This window comes from Styela clava, chromosome 7, assembly GCF_964204865.1.
Source record: "Styela clava chromosome 7, kaStyClav1.hap1.2, whole genome shotgun sequence".
Classification (NCBI taxonomy): Eukaryota; Metazoa; Chordata; class Ascidiacea; order Stolidobranchia; family Styelidae; genus Styela; species Styela clava.
Genome location: NC_135256.1, coordinates 5,994,932 through 6,021,301, shown reverse-complemented (window position 1 = coordinate 6,021,301; position 26,370 = coordinate 5,994,932). Strand labels below are relative to the sequence as shown.

General features: G+C 36.6%; 1 protein-coding gene across 1 annotated transcript in view; it reads left to right on the top strand.

Annotated features, from left to right (window-relative positions):
* Positions 1-24,973, top strand: part of LOC120328573 (uncharacterized) — a 46,160-nt gene extending 21,187 nt beyond the window's left edge. Inside the window, exons 11-36 of the mRNA XM_039395101.2 lie at positions 580-687; positions 1,517-1,712; positions 2,458-2,721; positions 3,447-3,655; positions 4,003-4,185; positions 4,904-5,081; positions 6,140-6,340; positions 6,916-7,041; positions 7,342-7,521; positions 8,270-8,449; positions 9,404-9,511; positions 10,613-10,720; positions 12,111-12,251; positions 13,492-13,731; positions 14,761-14,940; positions 15,172-15,279; positions 15,801-15,917; positions 16,581-16,661; positions 17,073-17,189; positions 17,484-17,645; positions 18,363-18,619; positions 18,999-19,107; positions 19,887-20,078; positions 20,711-20,859; positions 21,483-21,617; positions 21,982-24,973. Of these exons, the coding sequence (XP_039251035.2) occupies positions 580-687; positions 1,517-1,712; positions 2,458-2,721; positions 3,447-3,655; positions 4,003-4,185; positions 4,904-5,081; positions 6,140-6,340; positions 6,916-7,041; positions 7,342-7,521; positions 8,270-8,449; positions 9,404-9,511; positions 10,613-10,720; positions 12,111-12,251; positions 13,492-13,731; positions 14,761-14,940; positions 15,172-15,279; positions 15,801-15,917; positions 16,581-16,661; positions 17,073-17,189; positions 17,484-17,645; positions 18,363-18,619; positions 18,999-19,107; positions 19,887-20,078; positions 20,711-20,859; positions 21,483-21,617; positions 21,982-22,239 (4,287 nt within the window). The 3' untranslated portion in view covers positions 22,240-24,973. The remainder of the gene's footprint in view (positions 1-579; positions 688-1,516; positions 1,713-2,457; positions 2,722-3,446; positions 3,656-4,002; positions 4,186-4,903; positions 5,082-6,139; positions 6,341-6,915; positions 7,042-7,341; positions 7,522-8,269; positions 8,450-9,403; positions 9,512-10,612; positions 10,721-12,110; positions 12,252-13,491; positions 13,732-14,760; positions 14,941-15,171; positions 15,280-15,800; positions 15,918-16,580; positions 16,662-17,072; positions 17,190-17,483; positions 17,646-18,362; positions 18,620-18,998; positions 19,108-19,886; positions 20,079-20,710; positions 20,860-21,482; positions 21,618-21,981) is intronic.
* Positions 24,974-26,370: the final 1,397 nt, after the last annotated feature.

Here is a 26,370-nt window from a genome sequence, read left to right as displayed (position 1 = left end):
TAACCAATTTATAACCGTGCAATGTCATAATGGAGGGCGTATTTTATTTCGCAAGTAACTACCTCAAACAGTCGGTTCGACGTGCATCTTCGAGTAATAATACCGACAGCAAACATCATTGTTTGTGGATTTCAAAATATAAACATCCTTAGTTCAGTCACTTTGTTTTAATGCTGAGGTTTTAGTTGTTAAATGCCAGATTTGACTATCACTAAATTCTAAATTTACGGAATTCACAAATGCGACTCGAATTTTTGGCTAGGTTGTTATACTCGCGTAATTACGACTTTACTTACTTACCCTTGTCTATTATAATCTTATATGGATATATGACGAAAGGTAAAATATTAAACCTGTTCAACTATTTATATATATATGTGCAATTTTCTTTTGGTAATAACTTACTTTGATGACCTTAACGGTCGTATCGTTTCCATCCAGTCATTTACCGAAAACTTGAATATTTATTTCTTTTATGTATATATATAAATTTGTATTGTTTTCTGATATAACAAACGAACATATTCTCGCTCTCTTCCTTTTAAATCCGGCTTTACCACTAACTATTCATCTTTTCAGGGAGAACCTGGGGACGATGGAAGACCAGGAACTGATGGTGCACAAGGTCTAAAAGGCGAAAGAGGGGTACCGGGATCTGAAGGAATTCCTGGATTCCGCGGACTTGATGTAGGTTCTATGCCTGTGCAGAGTCGTATGTTTATTGACTAACGCCAAGATAAAACAACTAACATAAAATTCACAACAATTTACCAATTTACTCTTACAGCGGTCTCGAATCGCAGATTGTATCTGTCACAACTCAAGCCATATGTTTTATCAAATAAAACAAGAAATACCATTGATTAAAAGCAGAAGCGGAATAAAATTTGCCATCGTGACAATCCATGCCAACCATTTAATGAATACGGATAGGGATCGTCTCAAACCAGTATCTATATGAACTTCCCTGCGACAGCGACCTATCCAGCAATCGCATGATATAGCAATGGGCACATGCACACACAATTTTTAATTTAGCGAAATGCGCACAATGTATATCGAAGCAATATAACCACGGCGTTCTGCCAATTCGAAGTGAATATCGATTAATGATAAACAGATGTTAAGACTATATTAATTAGGTGACTTCATAACCAATAATATAAAATTGTTCGATAAGCATATCGGACTTTATCAAAGTTCACGCAACTGAAGCCTACCTCCCAATGTTAGGTGTTTGAAATGTATTTATCTTACTGATCATTATGGTGCAATATCAAGCCGATCTTCATATTTATCCCAATCGAAAGAAAGTCGATAAGACGGCTTTATCATATGGCGAACTAGGGCCTGTCATGCGGTTACCAGTCCACGTCGCACATGGGGGTAGTTTATCAGTTATTTATTCCAGATGCGTGGACTTGATGTTGGAAGAAGATTATGATCTTATGATACCCGTCCATGAATTATTCTATACTTGGCTACAACTTAACAATTTGTTCCCGTCATATTACAGGGTCTAGATGGCCCATCAGGGCCTCCTGGTTTCCCAGGTCCCGAAGGAGAAAGAGGAATCAGGGGAGAAACAGGCATTCCCGGACTTGATGGCCAATCTGGTTTGCATGGAGAAAAGGGCGAACGAGGAAACCGTGGACCAGCAGGGTCACCGGGTGACAGTGTGCAGGGGGAGAAAGGAAGAACTGGACTCAAAGGTAAGTTTTCATTAAAAATCTAACTTCAGGGGTGGCCAAGGTTTTTAAAGCAGGGGCTAAAATTGTGCACATCTAGATTGGCGGGCCATGTAAGTATGGCATAAACAGTTACATTTTACGAACAATATTTACAGTGTTACAAAAGCAAAAGCGGAAAACAATAAGCCCCGTTCCAAAACTAAATTTGAACGCAATCTCAACAAATTCTTTGAGCTATTTTTTTTAGCTAAAACATCGGAATTTGGTCGAAGTTTGAATGTGGCAGCAACAGGCGGGTCAAATTGAATTACGCATCGGGCCGGATTAGGACCGCGGGTCGTAGATTGCCCATGGCGGATCTAACATAATAGAATTTACATATTTATCATGGCGGATAGAAAACCCGATAAGACCAATGAACGAGTAGTCCTTGAAGGACCTCCAGAATTATGTGCACTAAGATGGTGCACAACCTGAACATAGTAGTTGTACCAGGTTTAGGTATGGGTTGTGCGCCATATTGGTGCACATACTTCGGGAGCGCCTCCTTGAGCATGTGAAAAATCACGTGATTTCACAATATTTCGACTCGTTGTGTTATTTGTAGTGTTTTTATCTTTCACATAATTTCGCCTTGATCAAATTTTAACCAACATAAATGAAGTATTGTTAAGAATTCGAATAATCTGAGTTTACTAAAAATCGAACTGCAAACTTATCTGCCATGAGTTTTTCATGTATTAATGTTGTCTCAACTTCATACCAGGACTTGATGGACTTGACGGTGTGCCTGGGCCCGCTGGTTTGCCTGGTGACAAGGGTTCTCGAGGAGATGTTGGCGCTCCAGGGCGATCAGTCAAAGGCGAAAGTGGCAAAGATGGAATGGACGGTCTTCCTGGTTTACGTGGTCTTCAAGGACCTAGAGGTCGTCCTGGTGAATCAGGAAAGCTCATTTATGACGGTGAAAATATAGTTGGTGAAACTGGGCCTACGGGAGATGTTGGAGCAAAGGGTGCAAAGGGATTGAAAGGTAATTCAAAGCTGATTTATTTGTGCAGCTGAACATGTAGAAACTATTCTTCCTGATGAACTGTCATCCGCTGACTTGCATACTTTTGTTGTTAGAAAGAAATAATGAAATAAAAATGATCTGATTGATTGGAAATATATTTCTTTTCAAGATTGGCTGAAAAATCAATTGATTTATTCTCACACACCCTGGTAACAAAAAAACTGGGTGTTCAATACTTCGAGTTTATTTCGGTCCAATAATTTAACTGCCTCAAAACTTATATATGTTGATTCAATTTAGGTATTGCTGGGTTTAAAATACTATTACATAATCGTCTATCTTTACTCAATAACCCATTACAGCAGGATGTTTCACAATTGTTATGTCCCACTTGTCCTCCACGTGTTCCGCTGGTTTCACTCTTGTCCCAATTGTAAACATTTTTTCAAAGTATAATATTAAAGAACACAGCTTGAAGCCCATTTCATACGATTACCTAATTCATTTGTCCCGCACTATACATGGTGTCCATAGGTCAGTTTTCAGTATATCCCAACCAGGTTTGTTGTTCAGAAATTGTTTAAGTATTTTTACTTCATTTAATACATCTGTGAGGGACAAAACAATATATGGTATCGATAAATTCTACTGACTCAGAGCAGTGGAATAAGTTGAACAAGTGGGACAAGTGAAGACATTTTTGTGACTCTGGTAAATATTTGAAAATACCATTATCTTGCCAGGTGAAATGGGACCTACGGGATTGATGGGCATGAAAGGTGATCATGGAGGAGAATGTGACTGCGCAGATGCCGTGGGTGAACGAGGAGACCCCGGTTCAAGAGGACCTCCTGGATACCCAGGTCGCAATGGCCTTCCTGGTATACCAGGAAGAGAAGGGGAAAGAGGACCACCCGGTGAAAATGGTGCAATGGGAACTCCTGGAGACCTAGTGAGACTATTATATGTATTTCAAATACGAATTGCATACTTGCATGGAACAATGTTATATTTATATTCATAACCTCATATTCATTATCTCATTATCTCATAACCTCACAAATATTAGTATTTTTCATATCCTGGGGGAAATATATTTGAAGACTATTCAAATAATAATAGTGATATGATATCAATGACGGCAGTTCAGTTTGTGTTATTTTTCTACTGCACTTGAACAGCAGTAAAAAAGCACAAATAAGGATCAGTATAACTGTATAATTTAGGATGAAATTCCACTACTACTGACCGCAATAACACATTTCTTGTTGAATTAAATTGTCTGTATTACTGTTTTAGGGACCTCGAGGTTTTTCGGGCATTCCTGGACCACCTGGAAGAAAAGGTGAGCCTGCAACTGGTGACATATTCAGAGCACAGAAAGGGGAGCAAGGTGTTCCAGGGGGACAGGGTCCCCCAGGACTGGATGGTCTACCTGGACGAGCTGGTGGAATTGGTGGTCCTGGAGCTAGAGGAGAAAAGGTATTTAATAGAACAATATAGCAAAAGTTTTGAAATAAACAAATGAACGAATTTACTTTTCATGTCAAGTACAACAAAGCGGATGTCAAAGTCAATCTGATTTCTATTATACAGTTATGTTTCCCTGATTCACATTCCACGTCTCGAATTTTTATTTTCTAAAATGCAAATTTGCCTGTCTTTGAGTTATTATCCAATCATAGTGCTTCATCGATGCTATTTAGCATCATGTGCTAAACAAAATGTTTGTCACAACATGAAAATTTAATCCTCGGTCTCCCCGCAGGACATTGTCTTTTCAGAAAGGGTGAGCAAATTTCGCTTTTTGGGACGAAAACGGCCCACCGAAGTGTTTCATTCGGCCCAATTGTGTCTGCTAAAATGACAACTATAGTTTTTAGATATATCTTTTTCCGTTGAAAATATCGATGAAAATAACGTCATAATGACCACGATTTTTACGTATTGCTTCTTATTATTATATAAACGTTATCCTAGTTGACTACCTTTTTAAATAGACAATTTTTAATTTATAGTTTTGAGCGTCCAGCCCAGTAACCAAGTCTATTATCTGTAACTGGCTCACTTAGAAAAGTAATTGCCCACATCTGATCTGGAACAAAACAGTCCTATATCTGTAAATACGTTTTACGATAAATTCTACAAGGCAATACTATATATGTAAATCGGCATTATTTCAACAACAAAAAACTTTCAGGGAGAACTAGGACCCATAGGAAAACCCGGTAAACCTGGTCCTCAAGGTTCGGATGGCGAAAGAGGAAACCCTGGTCGGCCTGGACGAGATGTTGAGGGAACACCTGGAGCCCGAGGACTAAAAGGAGAGTCTGGACGTCCAGGTTTACCTGGTATAACTGGATACCCCGGAAAACAAGGTATGTTTGCCAATTTTAGGGATTCCCGTAGTGTGTGTACCAGGTCAGGGTTCAGCCATGATTTTGTTCCCATTTTCCTTATTTTAGTCCTATTACGAGTTCGGGGACAGTTTGTATTAACCAACGGAATGTAACCCCTGCCCATAGGTTTCAGTCCTTTTACACAACTTGATGTAAAGTAGGCGAACAAAATTAGTTACCTCCACATCGGTATTTGGTACACACACTTCTGGAACGCCAATTTTTGATAATTGGTTTGGTTAGACAAAGTACTTTGTTTACGCCTTTCTTCTTCCTATTATTCTTCTGATAATTTGTTTTATATTTCCAATTCTTTAGCTTATTTTGTTTTTCTCTTACTAAAATTAATAGAATGTTATTAATTGGATTCACCATTTTTCAAAAGTTGAGAAATACTGATAAGTCAACCGATTTCTATACTTATTTAAAAGACAGAAAGATTCTAAAACAGTGTAGCACCATCATTCTGGACCCAGTAATCAGTCAGTAACCAGTAATTTATTTTGTCTCCATACTGAAAACACACTGGATATACAAAAAATTACAATGAATAGGAAAAATGCGTTTCAGGGCGAGGGAAACCAATATAGGTTATCGAGCAACGGCACCCTTAAAATAGTCTAACAGATATTAATAATAATAACAAAGATTCGACTATATATGTTATTTGAAGAAAACAATAAATACGTCAAAGCAAACCTGGTGTGCCCGAGATTTGCGCGCCCATTTTCAACTTTAAACTCGTTGTCTTTTTTTAAACTAGAATTGATATCAGGATGAAAGATTATAACTGAGTTTTCATTTTATTGACATTCCTGTCTGTGAGATAATTATAAACATCTACTCGATGAGCACCATTCCTTTTACTAAATTATTTCAATTTTCTGGCTACATCATTATTCGGCGCTCCCGAAGTATGTGCACCAAGGTGGCGCACAACTTGAACCCTAACCTGGTACACATACTACGTTCAGGTTATTCGCTATCTTGGTGCACATGCTTCTAGAGGTCCCATTATTCACTGTATTGTATTTCAGGCCCACCTGGTGAAGCATTAGAAGTAGAGGTGCCGAGGGGGGAAAAGGGATTGATGGGTCTGCCTGGCCCACCGGGGTTACCAGGATCAAAAGGAGACACGGGTGACATGGGAAGACCAGGTGTTGATGGGTTGGCAGGAGTAGTTGGTGAATCTGGAGAACCAGGGCCTCCGGGGCTTCCAGGCCTCCCAGGACCTAAAGGTAATTGTCCATATTGGAGTCTCCCAACCAACGGCCGGCAACCAACTTGCCTAATGTCAAACAAGTTCATGGACACCATCTTGTGCCACATGTGGAAAACGCGAAACAAAGGAGTCTTATAGAAAATTTTCGTTGTGTTGTTGTACCGAATCTAATAAGTCAGCTGTTATAAGGGCTGGAATGAATCCGAAGGGTGGATTTTGAACTTTAAGCTATATGCTATTTAAATATATAATGCAGTTAAGAATGAAAAATTATCTAATGCGTTAAATTTTGTCACAAGCACAACGTAGAACTATTTTCGGTCATTTTTTCTAAGACTTCATAGTGATAGGCTGATTTGACGCTGTATGATGCCGCCTCAACAGTCCTACACTGTCATTCGGTATTCTAATACAGATAGGATATGAGCAGTCGAGCATTAAGGAGCTTGACAGACAAAAAATGTTAAATAAAAACTATTTCTATACTTAAACTCTTAATACAGGGATATGAATTAAATACTAAATTATAACTCCAAGTTGAGTCTTTAATTTTATTTGACCAATTATTAACACTTTATATATATTTTAAAGGCTTCCCAGGTGAAACTGGTGACAAGGGTGCTCCAGGACCACCTGGTCGAGATGGGTATGATGGTGATTATGGGGTCCCTGGCCCTCCGGGAGAGAAAGGAGTAAAGGGAGAACGTGGTGTTTCAGGTATGGAATAAAATAATAAAGGATGGAAAACTTTTTTTTGTAAATTTTTAACAAAGGATATAATACCTGGTAAGGCCTATAAGAATTTTGCATAAGGTTTGTTCAGGAAGATCAAATTTGTTTTAGTGTAAACGTTTTTTATTAATGAATATATATTTTTGAATTATGAAGTGAGCCACATTAAACTTTTGATTAAACTAAAATACTAAAATGTTTGCATCTTGCTTCATAATAGTTATTTGCATATACGCCAAACTAGAATCCTATTATAATCATAAATGAAATGCAATTTTTTAAAAGATATTCGAGGAAGGACAGGAGGAGAAGGTCCAAAGGGTAATCCCGGTAAAGGTGGAGGGAAAGGCCCTGTTGGTGAACCTGGTACACCAGGAGAGCCAGGCAAAATGGGTGCAGATGGCAAGCCAGGACCGGATGGAGAGCCCGGCTTAATAGGACCAGCTGGAAGACTAGGACCGCCAGGTATATTTAAAACTGAAAATTTGTGATTCAAAATGATAGAACATTTTTATCTATTGCTGACTACACTTGTTTGTTAGTAGTTTCGGCGCTCCAGAAGTATGTGCACTGAAATGCCGCACAACCTGAACCCTAACCTGACACACATACTATGTTCAGGATGTGCGCCATCTTGGTGCACATACTTCTGGAGCTCCGTAGTTTCTTGCCAATGTGTGTTTTGATGAAAGTTACACAATTTCGTGATATCTTGTCACCTCGTTGTGAACACACTCTCTTAGAATAATATATTGTCAACCTAATACCTTTCATAATATTTTACCATCATGCCATGTTTTGCCTTTTTGTATGAAGATCAATTTAAATAACGCTTTTAACATCTGTGATCAGTAGTGAAAAGCCCCGAACCCCAGATCGCGAGTTGAGTGGAGTCATAAGTCATCTGGGTCTTGAGGATGAGGTCTAGTCAATCACTGATGTCTCACTGGCTAACAAGTTCGGGGAATTCTGAAAATAAAAATTTTGCCCTAACCTGGTTCACATACTACGTTTCGGTTTCCGCCATCTTGGTTCACATACTTTGAGAGTACTCCTTGATGAGTTCAACTCGACGCTCGGCAACACTGTTTGACAGGCAAATGTTAGGACTCTATCTAATTTCCTCTTATTTATGGGCATACTTTATCAAATTGAACTCGTTTACTGTTTGCTGTTACTGTCATTTCACTTTTATATACCTGTTTTACTCCAGGACAAAAAGGAGAATCTGCTTTTGAAGGCCGACCTGGAGACAGAGGGCCTACTGGCCCACGTGGCCCTCCTGGATTAATTGGGGTAACAGGTCCAAAAGGAGAGATTGGTGGGGCCGGCCCTCCTGCCACTGGTAGATTTAAAGGAATGAAAGGATTCCCTGGACTGCCTGGAAAATATGGTTAGCTTTATTAACTGCTTGAACATATATAAGTATAGAAATCGGACATGTATATTTTTTATGTTTTGCAACCAAAAAAAATTTTCCTCCACATTCTTGAACAAATTTATTGCAAAATTTCTAAATGATAAGATGAAACCAAAATTCAGCACTTGGAATAATATAAAAATAATGTAACATTTTGCCAAGGCTTGAGTATATATTTTATTTCATGGTGGAATTATGAAAAAAATGTGATCAGTCAGTAATTACATGGACCACCCTTGCTATGGGGAGAAGTCTATTAATTAATTCATTTGCACATAATTATTTCCTCACTGTCAATACCTTAAAAACAATAAAAAGCAGTGCTGTAATGACAAGACGATTCTTCTTAACAGAAGTCCAGTTTGACTAATTATAATTCCCAATTAGAAATTAGGATTGATTTCTACATAAAACGATTATAGATAATAGGATAGCAAAACTTCTATCCTATATAGCAGGGGTGTGCAACCTGCGGCCCGCGGGCCAAATGCGGCCCACAAGGAAGAAATGTGCAGACCGCGGAAAAGTGCCAATTTTGAATAGTGTTTAGTTTAATCGAGTTTAATGTGTGAGTAATTCCGAATCTTTTGCGTCAAGTCCATACCTGAATTTATTATCTATGCCTATGACAATGTCCTAACAGCTAGCTTGGGCAAAGCGAACAACGCATGTTATAAGATCAATGCCCAAACCCAGTTTTGTGCTCGCAACTACTAGAAAACCTACGGCAAATAAAGTTGCGGCACGCGATTCCACGCAGTTATTTGTATTTAGCCTGCCTGTATTAAAGGTTGCACAGCCCTACTATATAGAATATTTCAAAGAGTCAATTACAAGCATGTGAAATACCACAAATTGCTAATTGCTAAGATCTTGATACCCAATATAAAAATAATGTTTCTAACTTTATTTTCATTCTTTTACCAGGTGAAAAAGGTTTCACAGGCCCCCCAGGACAAGCTGGAGAACCAGGAAGACCAGGATTTGAAGGATTCCCAGGTCCCAATGGAATGATGGGAGTAATTGGCTCTGTTGGTAAGTACTCATTCACAGAGCGGATAAAGAAATTCATTTTGACAACAACAATACATTTATTTTGTCGTGCAAGAAATCACAACACAAAATTCACAACAAATATTTTTTATGCATCACAGTAACGAATTTCATTGCAATTGACGGGAAGTTGCAAAGGACCAGAAACGGTCATGATAAGTCTGCGACACCAAGATTTAAAATGAGTAAAATAAAACAAAAGCAATAAACACAAAGCGAAACTGTCATATTTGAGCATATTCTTTATTTCATTGTCCGCTATAACACTTTTCTGTGAAAATCGCAGTTGTAGTATTTTTATTAAAAAAGGTTTACTGAACCATAAGAAGAAATAAATATACTGAATATAGGGTGCTCAAGAAGTATGGGCACCAAGATGGCGCACAACCTGAACCCTAACCTGGTACACATACTATGTTCAGGTTGTGCGCCATCTTGGTGCGCATACTTCTGGAGATCCGAATATAGTTTACTTCAGAGAATGTTATCAAAATCAAGGGCAAGAGCAAGCATTACAGTTATCCACTGATAATATTTCATTTATAAAAAGTTTGCTTACCAAAATAAGAGGAAACATTCAGTAAGGCTTACTTAAAAAATTATTATGAAAATTCAATACAAGTGACAAGAGCAAGTGTGAGTTTATGCTCATTAATCAGTTCTCTCGAAGTATGTGAACAAAGATGGCGGACAACAGAACATAGCATGTGTATCAGGTTAGGGTTAGGCCATAATTTCAGGTACAAATACTACGGGAGTCACTTGGCTAGTTCCCGAACTTAAATAAAACTAGGATAAGGTAAATTGGAATGAAATTATGGCCTAACCCTAACATGGTGCACAAACTACATTCCGGTGTCAGCCATCTTGGTTCACATACTTCGGGAGTACCCATCAATCATTATCTATGAATGTTTTTTATATATTTTGTGATGACAATTTTATATAATTTTCACTCCCAACCAGGCTCTGTATAAGCAATCAATCCTATCGTATTTATTTTGTTATTTTGTGTATTTTGTACTAGTTTCTTGAAATCAGTTTTCCTTATTTTTTAACACATTACGTATTAAATCATGGCAGGACTGCCTGGACCTCCTGGAAAAATGGGACAAAAAGGATCATACGGACCAGAAGGACCGAAAGGAGACACTGGACGAGAAGGAATCCCTGGTGATGTGGGGGGAAGAGGTCAGTTTATCTCACTGTAATGATTTTGAAATTCAAGTATAATTCTTATATCACTTACCGGTAGATATGCTGTTTTTATTGAAGATTGCGCCAATCTAACTAAATTATTTCACTCTATTTTCGAATATGATAGTTGTTTCGACTCGGCGGTGTGGTGCACCATGCTAAGAGTTAGGAATATGCTTGCCACTGCATCTTCGATTATCCTGCGTGGGTTCACAGGTTCGAATCTAGTACATAGTACAGGGGTGGGCAACATTTTTTAGTATAACAGCCGCATGCAGCAAGTCAGAAATATGTAAGATCCGCATAATTTATGAAATTAATAATATTAGAATACTGTGAACTGAAAAGAACTTTACACAAACGTATGATAACAATAATGCAAAGTATATATTCTTCAACCGCTCTATGAATTGAAAAAAAACTGTTACGCTACAGTTTCTCTTAGTTAAATTTGGATAATATATAATTATTGCCGAACAAAAACTCTGGCGAGCCGCGGTTTGCCCACCGTTGACATAGTATGTGTCATCTTAGATTTATCAACAGTATTATAACATATAGCAGATGTCAAAAAATGAATACTATTAAGCTTCATAGGATCGATCATTATCAATATATTAGTCCAAGCAAATTAGATTCTACAAATTCGCTCCTGAGACCCCGGGTTCATTTTCATTAGAATAGTATTTTTTATAATGCTCTGAACAAGTCCTCATGTAAAGGAATCACGGTGCTCCTGAAGTATGCGCACCAAGATATCGCATAACCTGAACCCTAACCTGGTACACAACCTGAGTTCAGGTAGTGTGCCATCTTGGTGCGGATACTTCAGGAGGTCCGCAACCACTGATATGTAATGATACATAAGAAGTTTTTGTTGCAAGAACCGAAATCATTTTAGTTCGGCGTAGCCTACTAGGATAGGATTACCATATTTATCCTGGGGGAGAGGAAAGCCACTAGGATGGCTTAATCATATGGCGAACCACGGCCTCTCGTCCAGTTACAAGTCCATGTCGAGTTTAGTAGGATAAGTTGCGCAGTTATTTTGTTTTCAGAGACATGGACTTGATGGTTGAGGAAGCCTTACCCAACCAACGATTACGTGAACTACCTTACAACGACGGGGAATCCAGCAATCCTCTTGCACATAAATATCCCCCACAGGATTTGAACCTGCGAACCCAGACAGGGTAAAAAAACACTTACACCTCAACATTCTCAATTTATTCTGCCCTGTGTGAGGTAGTGGGCATAGGATTCAAACCCACGATATATACTCTTCGATGCAAACACGGTTAAGATCAATGCTTTACCGTTAGACAATTGTATCTCCCAAATTAAACTATTCATGAACTAGCATCCTTCCTTTCTCACTTTCCAGGCGACGTCGGTAGTAATGGTCCTAAAGGTGAAAAAGGTCAACCAGGTGAAGCTTTGAATGTGACTATTGTTGGACAATTAATGGCATCCAAACATGGAGAACCTGGTGCGCCAGGGGAGAGAGGTTTACCAGGACTACCAGGTAATATTTTCAGCCTCTTGCACAGTGGTTCCCAAAGTTGATTGACTAGGGGCCAAAATGAGAAGTGGAAGGATATTCGCGGGCCAGAGGAAGCGAGCGCTCGCAACAAGCCAATACATGTATCAGTACGTGTAATTGAGATGGCCGTATAATTGAATTCTTACGAATTTACACATGCTTAAACTGTGATACTTGGATAATGATAGTAACAATTGGTCGTATCTAGATCGCAAAAACCAAAAAAAACAATGGCTTAAGCTATTTCACCTAAGTTCGTCGAGACATATTAAATCGTTTCGCGAGCTGTAATTGGCCCTTGGGCCGCGTTTTGGGAATCACTACTCTAGAAGGTTTGATTTAATTGAATTTTCTTAATTGTCTGAGCACATTGGATAAGTAATCTCTTTACTTTCGATTTCTTATTCTGTTTTGCAATATGATTTGACAAAATCTGGTTCATTTATTTTTATAATTAGGATTAAACCATCCCAAATGATTTCACATGGTGTATTGAAAATAACTCCATTTTCAATATTTATTTATGATTATGAATGAGGGCTTGCAAATGTGAAATACCACCTGAAGCACTTTCAGTATACAAATCTGATGACCTTATCGTCACCACCCAGCCTGTTACCTCAAACTTTTTGCCAGTTAATTATGTTTTTTTTTTTAAATTGTTTTGTGGTTGTCTTTCTATCAATAATATTTTACAATTAGAACTGTCGACAATATTTTTTGTTTTGATTGATAGAATATTTTTTTCAGACCCATATGTAGCATTTTGAAAAACTTAACTTTTAATTCAAAAAAACTAATTACAAAAACGTGTTTCTCACTGCATTCGTTAGAAGTCGGTGGGACAAAAAATTTAAATAGCGGTTTCTTCAGAAGTTTATGCGTTTTAAATCTACTTTTTTCTGCAAGAACCCCTAATAATGCTGTAAGATCAATAGCAAATATAGGCAATTTTTGTGCTTGCAACTACCAGAAAGCCTAAATTAAATAAAGGTGCGGCCCGCGGCTTCACCCAGTTACTTGTATTTGGCCCGCGAATAAAAAAAGGTTGCACACCACTGGTTTAAGGGAAAGCACATGTCATTTCCCTGCCAACCTCTGCATTAAAAAATAGAGAGAGATCATATTATTCTTATTTACATTGAATTAGATGTTCAAAAATATTTCCCTATTTTCTCAACATAAAAATTTATTCTGGAAACACTTTATAAACATATTTCAGGAATGATTGGTATGACTGGTAAGAAAGGTGAAGAAGGCGATCCGGGTAAAAAAGGAGAACCAGGTGAAGCAGGACCATCAACCGGTGGATTGCCAGGAAGACCTGGATTGGATGGATTGAATGGCGAAGACGGAGAAACTGGAGAACCAGGGTTGCCGGGTTTGATTGGAGAATCAGGGGAAAAGGGCGATGTTGGTAGACCTGGACCAAATGGATTGCCTGGTCCTTCTGGAGAAACAGGTAACATTTTTTCATAATCTGAACTAAACTGGATACTGTTTGAAAAACATCATTTTTGACCACGGAGATTGCTTATATTATAAAGTAAGACTATTCAACTGGTAGACCACAGTCTGTGTTCGCGAATTCCGATTATTAAACTTGGATTCATTTGGATCTCTAAAACCTCAAAGTTGTGGGAAATGAATATATAATGAAATGAAAATATAATTAGTCACACAGTGAAATATATTTTCTGGGAAGTCTGGACTCCGGACTCCCGTAATTTTGAAGCGTTGTAGTGGAAAAGATTCACAATTTAATACTAAGATAAAAAGTTGTGTAGGTAATGCTGTCTGTAAGTCCTGATCTAACTTTAAAGCCTATGTTTAATATCAAAATTACCTCTTTTAGTAAGTTTCTAAATATATGATAAATGTTGTTATCTATGTCAATGCATTTGAATCATTCATCTGGTTTAGATATTACAATGATCAGCCTAGACTGAAACCCAAATGAAATGCTTTGATTCACAATATTTTTCAACTATTATATCAACATCTCGTCCTCAGAGAAATACTATAACCTCTATTTCATGATAATTCAATAAATCGTCAATAATGGCAATTCTACTAGTCAAATAATAATTCCTTGGTCAAATTTAGAAAAAAAATTGCGCAATAATTTGTTTACCCTGTTTGATATTTTCAATCTTACAAAACAGTGTTGGCGCGCATTATGCAAAACTTAGAATTAAAACAATACCAAAATACCTGGAATACGACTCCTCTATTTTGTCGTTTCTGTTTGTTAGCAAGAGCCATGGGTAATTCTTGTGGAATTCAAGGGATTGGAATCACTTGCAATAATTTCAAAACTGTCTTCGCGGTACAGCAAAATCTTTTTGTGGCACACTAATGTGCCACGGCACCCTGATTGGAAACCACTGGGTTAGATATTCCAATAATAGGCCTAGACTGGAACCCAAACAAAAAACTTTGATTTGCATTATAGTTCAACTAAGATCACTATTTCATGATATATACGCAGGTCAGCCGGGCAGAGATGGGCCGGAAGGTTCACCAGGTCTGGCAGGACTAGACGGACTCAATGGAATGAACGGGGATAAAGGTACAAAGGGAAGACCAGGTCTGTCTGGTATCGTTGGTATACCTGGTATGCCTGGTACCAGGGGCATTAGAGGAGATAGAGGATTCACTGGCCCTCCAGGTAATTAATTATACTCTTTGCTGTTATCTGGTTAAAAGCAATATTGAAAGACCTGAGGTTGGTTGTTAATAAAATGTGCGGAGCTGTTTTTGTATTGTGATGCCAGGTTTTTGTGACTTCTGGACAGGATAAATCATGAATTTTATCATGTATCTCAATCAAATCAAATGTTGAGTAAAGGGTCGTAATACGGACTGCAAAAACAACTCAATATTTTTCAATCTAATGCAGGCACTCCAGGTGAAAAGGGAATGGTAGGATTTCCAGGTAGAAATGGAATTGATGGATTGAATGGAAGAACTGGTTTGTCAGGACCTACTGGGACGAAAGGAGAAAAAGGTAAATGGCGTCAACCTCAAATTACAAATTTTGTTATATATTCAATCAAAAGTTTAAAAATACTTGTGTATTTTGGTTGTACAGAATATGACCTGAGCATTTTGTGTCAAAATTCATTCATGATTCATATATCATGAAAAATAAGTTATTAGAACGTGACATATGCTGCAAGCTTGTGAGCATATTGTATATCATTGAGTTTGTGTGGTTTGTTTGGCAATCAGTATGTTTCAGTATGTTAGATGTTGATTCAAATCATTAATCTACTGATTTGCCATTTCATCGCTGGTTACTGAGCACTGCAAATGCTACTTTTATCATTAAAATACTATACATAAGCAAGTGCTTATGTATTCACCTAAATGTGATGATCCTAATTTTGAATTATTCTCTCAATTGGACAATTTTTGTTCCAAATCTTCCATCCTGTTTTTGATTCTCCTAAAATCTTGAGTTCTAAACAGACTTTTTCTAGCCATATCTGAGCTCAATTTATCAATATTTTGCTGTTCCCACCATAGGTGATGCAGGTATTCCTGGTCTGGATGGACTAGATGGAACGGATGGAACAAACGGACCAAAAGGACGCCCAGGGTTCTCTGACGTTCCTGGACCAGCTGGAAGCATTGGTTTACCAGGTTGGTAGAAGAAGTCTGCGATAAAAGAGTCACAAATCACAATTTACTGATTACGTTCATACATCTGAAATGGATAACTGATTACCTGTTTACATAACCGTCCTTGACTGTTAACTATATGCGAAATTGTTGTTTACCTCATGGTTAAGCTGTCTTATGGAATAAAATGAAAATCTCATTCTGGTACAATAATAGTTAATAATGGGTTATTATTGTGACAGAGATATTTGTAGAAAGCAATTGAAAAAAAAAATCAAGTCAATTTTGTCAGGGAAACAACTTAGTGAGATGTAATATAAGAAATAAATACATGAGATATTTCATGTTTTACAGACATTTTTTTATTCCTTATATATCTTGTTATTGTTTGTAAATTATGAACAAAAATATTGCGTTAGATTTTTAATTTTTGGAACTTGTTCAGTGACGTCATACTGTGATAAAAAAAGCAACAACATATCTTATCTAAAAAGTTCAATTCTTGAAGACAAATCAATGCAGGGTGTTCCAAAATTAATGAAACCTATTAATTCGATCACCAATTTCGTGAGTTTCATTTATTTTAGGACACCCAGTATTTGATTGCATTTAGTCCAGGTCACAATTCATATTTTAGATTTATACCTACACTTGACAATAACACAGTTGGTATTAAATTTTTAGGACTACAAGGACCACCAGGAGAAAGTGGATTACCTGGGTTATCTGGGTCTCAGGGACGTCAAGGAGATCGGGGTGATGTTGGTATGTGCCTTACATTTTACATCCCTATATGTTCTCTTTCCGTACTGTTCAAAATGTTTAATTAGCAACTAACTAAGGTTGTGCCATTGGAAATCTGATTACCTGTGTGGGTTAACAGGTTCGAATCCTGTGGGAGGTAAATATGTCCTAAGCGTGTAGGATAGTTTACATTAGCATTATTTTGTTACGGCTTCCTCTATCATCAAGTCCATGCATCTGGAACAAATAAAAACTGGTTAACTAATCCCATGCCATAATGGACTGGTAACCAGACAAAAGGCCATGGTATGCCGTATCCTTATGCCGTCTTATCGCTTTTCCTCTTTGCCTGGATAAATTTGAAAATTATACCCCACTTTTTATTTATCATTACTGATTTTAACTCATTACTAAAATACTTTTGTATTGCAGGACTTCCTGGATTAGGAGGAAGACAAGGTTTCCCTGGTGAGGCAGGGTTGCCGGGTTTTCCAGGTGAAAAAGGTGAACCAGGATTTAATGGAAGGCAAGGATTGCCCGGACCACCAGGTAATCAATTTATTCCTTTCATAATTTACAAAGAATAGCCAATGTGTGCCTATAATAAAAGGTTTATTTAGCTAGTTGTATTTCAATAACAAGCAATATTTGATTTCCAACAAGCAAATGAATGTGGTAACTGTTACCAACCAAACAATTATTCAATATATTGTCAGAGTCAAAGTCAGTTTTTACATAGCGAATACCTCGTTCATTCTGATAAATCTTAAATTCACTCTAACAATTGTATTTATTTCTATTATGCATATTTGACAAGATCACACCAACATTTTCATCTTTTAGGCCCGCCTGGCCCAGAAGGAGAAATAGGATTGCCTGGAGACGCAGGAGAAAGAGGAATGAGGGGAATGAATGGTAATCCTGGACTTCCAGGAAGAGATGGACGCCCGGGTTCACCTGGAGAAAGTGGATCTCCTGGAGATATTGGAGAGAGAGGAGACAAAGGTATAATTAAATGAATACTAAAATAATCCCAACAGGTTGCTTGACATTAAAACATTTCATACGTGACCATACAATATTAGGTACGGTAATCCTGAAGTATGCTTATCAAGATGGCAGACAACAGAACGTAGTGTGTGTACCAGGTTAGAATTGGCCATAATTTTATTCCAATTTACCTTAGTTTAGTTCTATTACCAGTTCGAAGACCAGCCAAGTGTCCGTCATCTTGGTACGCATACTTGAGGAGTACCCAATAATATATCTTGTGTTCTGAATCTTTAATGCAAAAAATATAATGACATATCAGCAAAATATTGTTTATTACCCTTCAAACAAGTAAAGCAGAGAATGGGAGTTTTTGCTTGCTGTTTTCCACCCAGAGCCAAATAACAAATTTGTTTAATTTCGAGGTATCATGTATCTTAACTGACTCTGTGGTATTAAAAATGTAGATCCCTGTGATTTCAGAAACTTTTACTCTAAGCACTTGCAAATTTGTATTTGAGAGATTATACCGCAACACTGGATATATCTAATCTTTTATTAATATTTTTTTTTTCATTCGAACATAATTTTTATCAATTTTGTGTAGATAGATGTTCTGTGGAATAAGTAGAGGAGCCATAAATGCAAGAATACATAGTTTTCTAAAGTGTGATGTTTTCCCAATTAAGGTGACAACACTGTTTTCTCAATTTATTCATATCTGTTACTCAGGCATGAAAGGAATGTCAGGTCTCACTGGAATTCAAGGTCCAGACGGTGCAAAAGGAAATGCAGGATTGCAAGGACAAATTGGAAGACCAGGATTCCCTGGCAGACCAGGAGAACGAGGTGACGCAGGACCACCAGGTCGATCACTAGAACCAGAAAATGTTCCTCCTGGTCCAAAAGGAGAAAAAGGACGACGAGGGTTGCCAGGTTTAATGGGATTGGAAGGGGAACCTGGACCCAGCGGTATCGAAGGATTTAAGGTAGGTTTAATAATAAGTATATGACAACAGAGAAGCTTACAGATATATGGAATGAACCTCAATCGTTGACATCACACCACAGATTACTTTGTGTGGATTCGCTGCCTCGAATCCTGTGAGAGTTAATTATGTATTTCTGGACACCTCAGCGCCAAAATGTGGTTTACGCAACTGCTAGTCGCTTATAGCTTCCTCTACCATCAGGAACAGATAACTGGCTAACTAATCTTATAATAGACATTGACTGGTAACTGGTCGAAACTAACTGGCAGTGGTATGTCATATGGATTAGTCGTGTTATATCTTTTCCTCTCATCCAGGATAAATATGAAAATCCTATCTTAGTAACTAGATGAAAAATCAAACATTTCTTTCACAGGGAGAGCCAGGTATTCCAGGCAGAAATGGAATCAATGGAATACCGGGGCCAAGAGGAGAAAGAGGAAGCGATGGACCCACAGGATTGACTGGACCACAAGGACCAGCTGGTAAGTTTGTGTCAGGGATAAAAATAATATTCTGTTCATTTGAAAAATTAAAATGAGAGCATCATGGATTTTTTATATGAAATATTGATTTGTACAAATGACTTGGACATGCTTTTTGATAGAATCACAAATTGTTCAGAGCAACTTAGTTATTATTTGACTATTTACATTGACTCAACTCGAGTTGGTTTCCAGTCACTTTTCATCAAAGACTTGTAACATGAGTAACATGAGTAATCTAAATGGAATGACTGTGACCTGTCATCAGCTCACTGGAAGACTCGATGACCGACTGACTCACTTTTGGATTCGAATGATATATGAGTCTACTTCTCCACAATGCTTGTTATTATCTGCATACGCCAATGACTTTGCATATTGCCATATTGTATCTATTACAAAATTTGAAGAATCCTACTGTTATTTGAGTTGACAAAGCACTTTGCAAATACTTGTCAGATATTTCACATAATAATAAGCTCAACCTAAGATAGATGTGAACGAGAGAGTAACATATTTATTTACACTCCAAATCTCTGATATATACCTCTAACAATTTTTGAAAACTTTAAAATTTCAAATTCAAACTTTGCTGGATGACCCAAGACCCGACTTAACTCTGGTTCAGAGACTTGCAACCAAGATACATTCAATGTCCTAATGCTTGTGTGGAACTCTGTTAAGAGAAAAGCATTAAAATAGATAGATCGTTAATAAATAGTGTATTAACAACTATTTATATTGAAAACCTCACAATTTTTTTAATTTTCACAACACAGGACTTGATGGAGCACGAGGAACAAAGGGAAGAACTGGAAAACCAGGAAAATTCAGGCCTGCTGGTCATTTAATAGTTCGACATAGTCAAACGGTTGATGTTCCAACATGTCCCGGTGGAACTTCTAAACTGTGGTCTGGGTTCAGTATGCTGTATCTGTCCGGAAGTGAACGAGCTCATGGACAAGACTTAGGTTCGTTTTGTCTTGTGGAATTGTTATTATGCTACTCTTGTAGTGTGTGTACCAGGTTAGGGTTAGGCCATAATTTTATTCCGATTTTCCTTATTTTAGTTCTATTAAGACTTCGTGGACTGTTTGTGTTAGCCAAGTGAATATGTACCTTGCCCATAGACTTATTTTTTGATAATATTATGATCTTCACAGATAAATGGGTCATAGTTTATTGAAAATGCATCCTAATGCATCGCATCTAAGGGTTGATTCAATCTAGTGAAATCATAGAATCACACAAAAAATGATTTATTGAAAATGCATCCTCATGCATCACATCTAAGGGTTGATTCAATCTAGTGAAATCATAGAATGACACAAAAAAATGATTTCTAATATTAATATGAACATAAAAAACGGATGAAGCACCCTACAATGGCGAAGAGTCCAGCAATCCTCTCGCACATAATTAAACCGCAAACACACAAAGGATAATCATAGGCACTGTGGCGAGCGTATTACTAATACTTAGCATGATGTGCAGCACCACCGAGCCGAGACAGAGCAAAAGACATAAATATGTCGTATAAAAATAAATGAAAAGTCAGAATACGAAAGTCTTTACTTTTTTATAATCACTTTCCAATTTTCAGGTTCAACAGGGTCGTGTCTTCGTCGTTTCAACACAATGCCATTCTTGTATTGCAATGTGAATGAAGTTTGCAATTATGCCAGCAGAAATGATAAATCATACTGGCTTGCAACAACATTACCGATACCTATGATGCCCGTGGAAACTGGGGTAAGTTTTTGAACTAATTTTTTTCAGGAAATTTTGTCGATGATGAGCTAGACCAGTGGTTCCCAACCTGGGGCCTATGGCCCCTAAGAGGGCCACACAGCAGCAATTTTTAATTCTATATTTCTAAATTATTTACATCCTAGAAATATGCATATTTTGTTTGAACAAAAATCAAAATTGTTGCTCATAAATAAATGAATCCTTTAAACAAATTCACTGTGATTAAACATACATATTTTAGTTATTTCTATAACTTGCCGATGGTAATTTAACCTGGTAGGTTAAATGATAGTTGGGACTCTAAATCTGCATATAGAATATTCAGTTTCAAATAGACAAATGTGTCTTCCTGTTGGAAGATTATATAAGAAGAAAATTATAATAATTTACAACAGGATATTGGTATGAGTAAGGAGACACGGTACATACAAAGCTGTTATACTTGAACCTTATTTGACACTGAACAAGTATTATTCTTTGCTTGAAGCTTCAATTTGATGAGATAGATTTAGTCAGATGAATGTGTTTAGGGTTCAAGTTATTAATAGGACATGCGTATAAACATGTAATACCCATAACATGAAATCAAACAGATTCTATAAAACTTGAAATTACATTTTTAGCTTGAAGAGTACGTCAGCAGATGCACAGTTTGTGAATCACAATCAATAGCAATGGCGTTCCATAGTCAGAGTGATATGATACCTGATTGCCCAAATGGATGGAAAGGACTTTGGTTTGGATACAGTTTTTTAATGGTAAGTACAAATTATGTATAATCGTTATTTCAATTGTCTTTTAAACTTCCATTTTGTTGTATTTTTTTTTTATCCCCTACTCAAAGATCCAAACTAGTGGTAATTGACGTATAGAGCTACTTTGTTATGGCAGTCGCCAGCAAATATAAATTTCTGAATATGGGTTCAATCGTATTATTTTATAAAAATGAGGTGATTGATGTTGACTACCAATCTAAATCTGTCTAAATAGAACTTAATGTAAAATATACTTCATTAAAGATCCATCTGAATACATACATACATTTGAAGTTTTTGTAACTTCCTGAATTTTTTGTACAATGGCAGATTTCAAAAAGTCATGTTTTAATTTTTTGAACTACAGCACACAGCATCAGGAGCAGATGGAAGTGGTCAGTCGCTATCAAGTCCAGGTTCTTGCCTAGAAGATTTCCGAGCAACACCGTTCATAGAGTGTAATGGTGCTCGAGGACATTGCTTTTTCTACAATAACCAATTTTCATATTGGCTGACGACAATCAGCAAGGAAGAGCAATTTACTTCACCTAAAAAAGAGACTCTAAAAGCTGGCAACCTTCGAACAAGAGTCAGTAGATGCCAAGTCTGTGCAAAAGTACTTTAGATTCAAACATGTAATGAACAACCATAGATGATAATGATATTGCAATGAAGTACACTTTGAAGGTTGCCATATTGAATCAATAAAACTAGAAAACAAGAAAAGAAAAAACAGAAGTAAACACAGTGTTCCCATTTTGCAAATTAAGGTGCCAAGTTTTCAATGATTTATTTAACAATTATTGCTCCATCAGCGAACCTCACTTACTTCTAAACAATGCAATTACAATCTCTATGTCCATTCATTACACAGATCATTATTTGGACCAAAATTCTGCACTATGTTGTTGTTATAAGATATTTGGAGGTTGAATTACTTTCATAACAACATTGTTAAAATGCATATTTGTAGACTTAATTTCAGAAATTATAATATAAGTCTACTCTGAATATGTATAAAAGTGACTTTAATGATAAATTTCCGCAAAAGTTTAATTTTTTAGCTATTCCCAGATAAACTTGGTAAATACACATAAAGGGATCCAAAAATGTGTAATACGGTAATTGTTTTAATAGTTTAGAATTGAATAGTTAAAATTAGTTTGATACTTCATTGCAATGTTGGTTACCTACATACCTGTATCACCTTATTGAAGAATATCTATTCCCTCCAGCATATATGAAAATCAGCATAAAAAGGCCAACGATAAATCGAGTATTTTAATATTTTTGTCTCGTGCCTGTTTTTATTTTTATGTACATAGTATATGGAAAACGAATTTCAGCAAAAATTATTTTGAAAAATACATAGAAAATCAAAATTAGAAAAATAATTCTACTAGACTCGATCAAAAAACAAAATTAGAATCCTTAACAAACTTTTCATCACTTTTCTAAAATTATTTTTGCTGAAGAAATAAACCATATTAGTGCCTAAAATTTTTTACTATTATTTTTTATTTATCATATTTTTTGCTGTTGTATCTAGAAATCATCACATTGTTATACTTTATCAATTGAGTTTAATCTCAATCTTAGCATGGAATAGATTCGGGGGCTGAAATCCATCCGTTTTCTAATATTTCTCCATGCAGACTTAATCAGCCTAAAAAGAAATCCCAAACTATTTTAAAGGAACTGGTTGAACTAGAAATTCTATAATACATTCATTTCAGATTTCTAGACCAGTGGTTCTCAAACGGTGGGGCACACTCCACAAGGTGGGTGCAGACAATTTTTTGCGAGGGCGTGAAGATGATTAAAAATCTAATTATTTGTTAGATTTGATCCTGTTCGCCTTATTCTGGATAATTACACTCCTTCTATATATTTCAACATGTTTTTTGAATAACACATACCGGTACTTTCGCTTCCTTATCTGGTATTTGTATTGTAGCTCATTGTTAGCTAGTTTTTCTAAATCCTAATTCTAAAAGAGGGTGCGGCTTAAAAAGTTTGAGAACCACTGTTTTAGGCAAGTCGTCAAATTTTGGCTTTGACATTAACATGCGCATACCTGTGTCAAAGTAAATATAGCACACACCCAATATTGTTGTCAATAAAACTCTGGTACAGAATCTTTCCATAAAAACTACAATCTTTTTACAACTCTCTAAAAATATAACTTACCGTATTCATTCAATCAATATTTGGCATTGAATCATGAATATTTTTGATAAAATCGAGCACTAATACTTCTGTAAATCTCGAACTATATGATATTGTGAAATTTTCCTGTTTGTTTTCATCATTTTGTCTTGTCCTTTACAACTAATTTGTCTTCCACTTTCTAGATAAGTGCCTTGAATGACGCTCTTGATCAAAGGTCGCTGTAATTAAATTATTCAATTTTGGGCGCTCCGGAAGCAAGTGTATCAAGATGACGCACAACTTGAAACGTAACCGGGTACACATACTATGTTCAGGTTGTGCGCCATCTTGCTACACATAATTCGGGAGCACCAAAGTTCGTGCTTAACTCGGATAAACTTGGACATGAAAAATATAAAAGAAAGTCTGTTTTGTGTGTTGTACTATCCTGTCTGTTGTTGCTAAATATGTATTGTATGTTTCAATCTTTTGTTTTTGGGGATATATTGAAGTTCTGTACTTTCAATAACATATTGATTTGAGTACATATTTCAACAGTATTACAACTGATTTGTTTGTTTTGTTGTATTTTCTGTTTGTGGATAAATGTCTGAATGACGCTCTTGATTAGACGTCCTTAGGTACTCCTGAAGTATTCGTACCAAGATGTCGCACAACCTGAACATAGTAAGTGTACCAGGTTAGGGTTGTTCAGGTTGTGCGTCATCTTGGTACGAATACTTCCAGGGCGCCCATCCTCTTACAGGAATTATTCAATTTCATGCTCAACTCAATTAAATAGGAAAAATAGAAATGAAATTCTTTTTTTTGTGTGTTGTACTGTTTTGTGTGTTATTGCTGGATTCTATGTTTCAATTTTCATAGATATATTGAATTTTTATGATTCCAATCGAAATTGAGTACTTTCAGTCAGTGTTGCATGTTATTAGCATTATTTGAACATTTCATACTGGCAAACCAATCGACACCTTAGGTCCATTACGTTAATGTGTTATATGTACTCATATCCAAACCAAAATCATGATTAATTCAATGCTCGCATGGTTATTCTCAGCCCAATCGTTTATTAAATCCTCTCATTATCAGAGGTTTAGCAGAATCCAACTCTTAACTGTTGCCAGATTATTTCAGTCTCGGACTTGTAATAAAAATATTCTTTTACCATTGAATACAGCATATTACTATTATTCTTATGTTATTTTTTCTTTGTTGTATTTACAACAAAAATTGCTCACAAAGTAAAGTTTCTTTTTCATGATGATTTCAATAAAATATCTCACTTAACACAAAATGAGAAAATTAATTTTGACCAGGCTCGAAAAAGAGCCTGGTCAGACTTTTTACAAGCTGGTTTGAACAGTTTCATTATTTGCCAAACGGTAAATTATGACGTTTCCGTTTGATGACGTTATATTTCTTCATCATTTAAACGTTTCATCATCTATTAAGAGGCAAATTATATTCGAACAGTTTTCTTTTGCTGGAAAAATTGTGGAAGCACCTGGCCCTTGTCAGAAAAATTACCCAACCACAACAAAAAACACTGTTTGGACATAATCTCATCAATGGCATCCAAACATATAAATCACATAGCATGATTTCTCATGCATTGGAGAAGCCAACATGGGATCTGATCTAAGCAATTAAACTGCTATGCTTAGAAATCAATTAAGGATTTGCGGATAGGGTGAGATGTATCAAAATTTTTGAAAATTTATTAAGTTTATTCGCTACAACAGCAACCACTCATCTAGTTAGTTTCTTGATAACTCAGCAAGGACCACTGATTGCATATGCATTAAGTAGAGGACGCTCCAGTAGTATGTGTACCAATATAGAGGTAACTAATTTTGTTCGCCTACTTTACATCAAGTTGTACGAAGGGACTGAAACCTATGGGCAGGCCAGGGGGGATGTTCACTTGGCCAACACAGACAGTCCCCGAACTCGTAATAGAACTAAAATAAGAAAAATAATTATGGCTTATCCGTAACCTGGTACACATACTCCTAGAGTACCAAAAAGTAAAAAGTATAGCCGTGTGTGATGTTTAGCCACTTTAGCAAACTACTGACAGGAAAGGCTGTTTGAAATGTCATTTCTTTTTATACATCCATGTAACAGATGTTGATACAAGGCAGCATTATAATGTCTAAGACCAGACAGCCAAATGTATGAGATTCTGATAAAAATGGTCAGATAAAAACTAACAGAACTTGTTCATATGTTAAAAGACTTTGGGGGAGATAGCGAGTGCTTGTTTACAACCTTGTGTGTAAAATGACGTTTTGGCAGTGTTTGTCATCGATTTGAAGATACATTCATTGCAAAGCAAATAGTCTTTTTATCGGGAGGTAACTCATTTTGTTCGCCCATCTTACATCAATTAAACCCTATGGGCAGAGGATATATTCACTTGGCTAAAACACAGTCTCCAAACTCGTAATAGAACTTAAATCGGGATAAAATTACAGCCTAACCTTATAAAGATCCTAACTTAGCTATCTCATCAGACGCCAGTGGAATGAGGTGAATACTGAAATAGTAAAATCATATAACTGGTCAAATAGATTCTCTCTGAAAC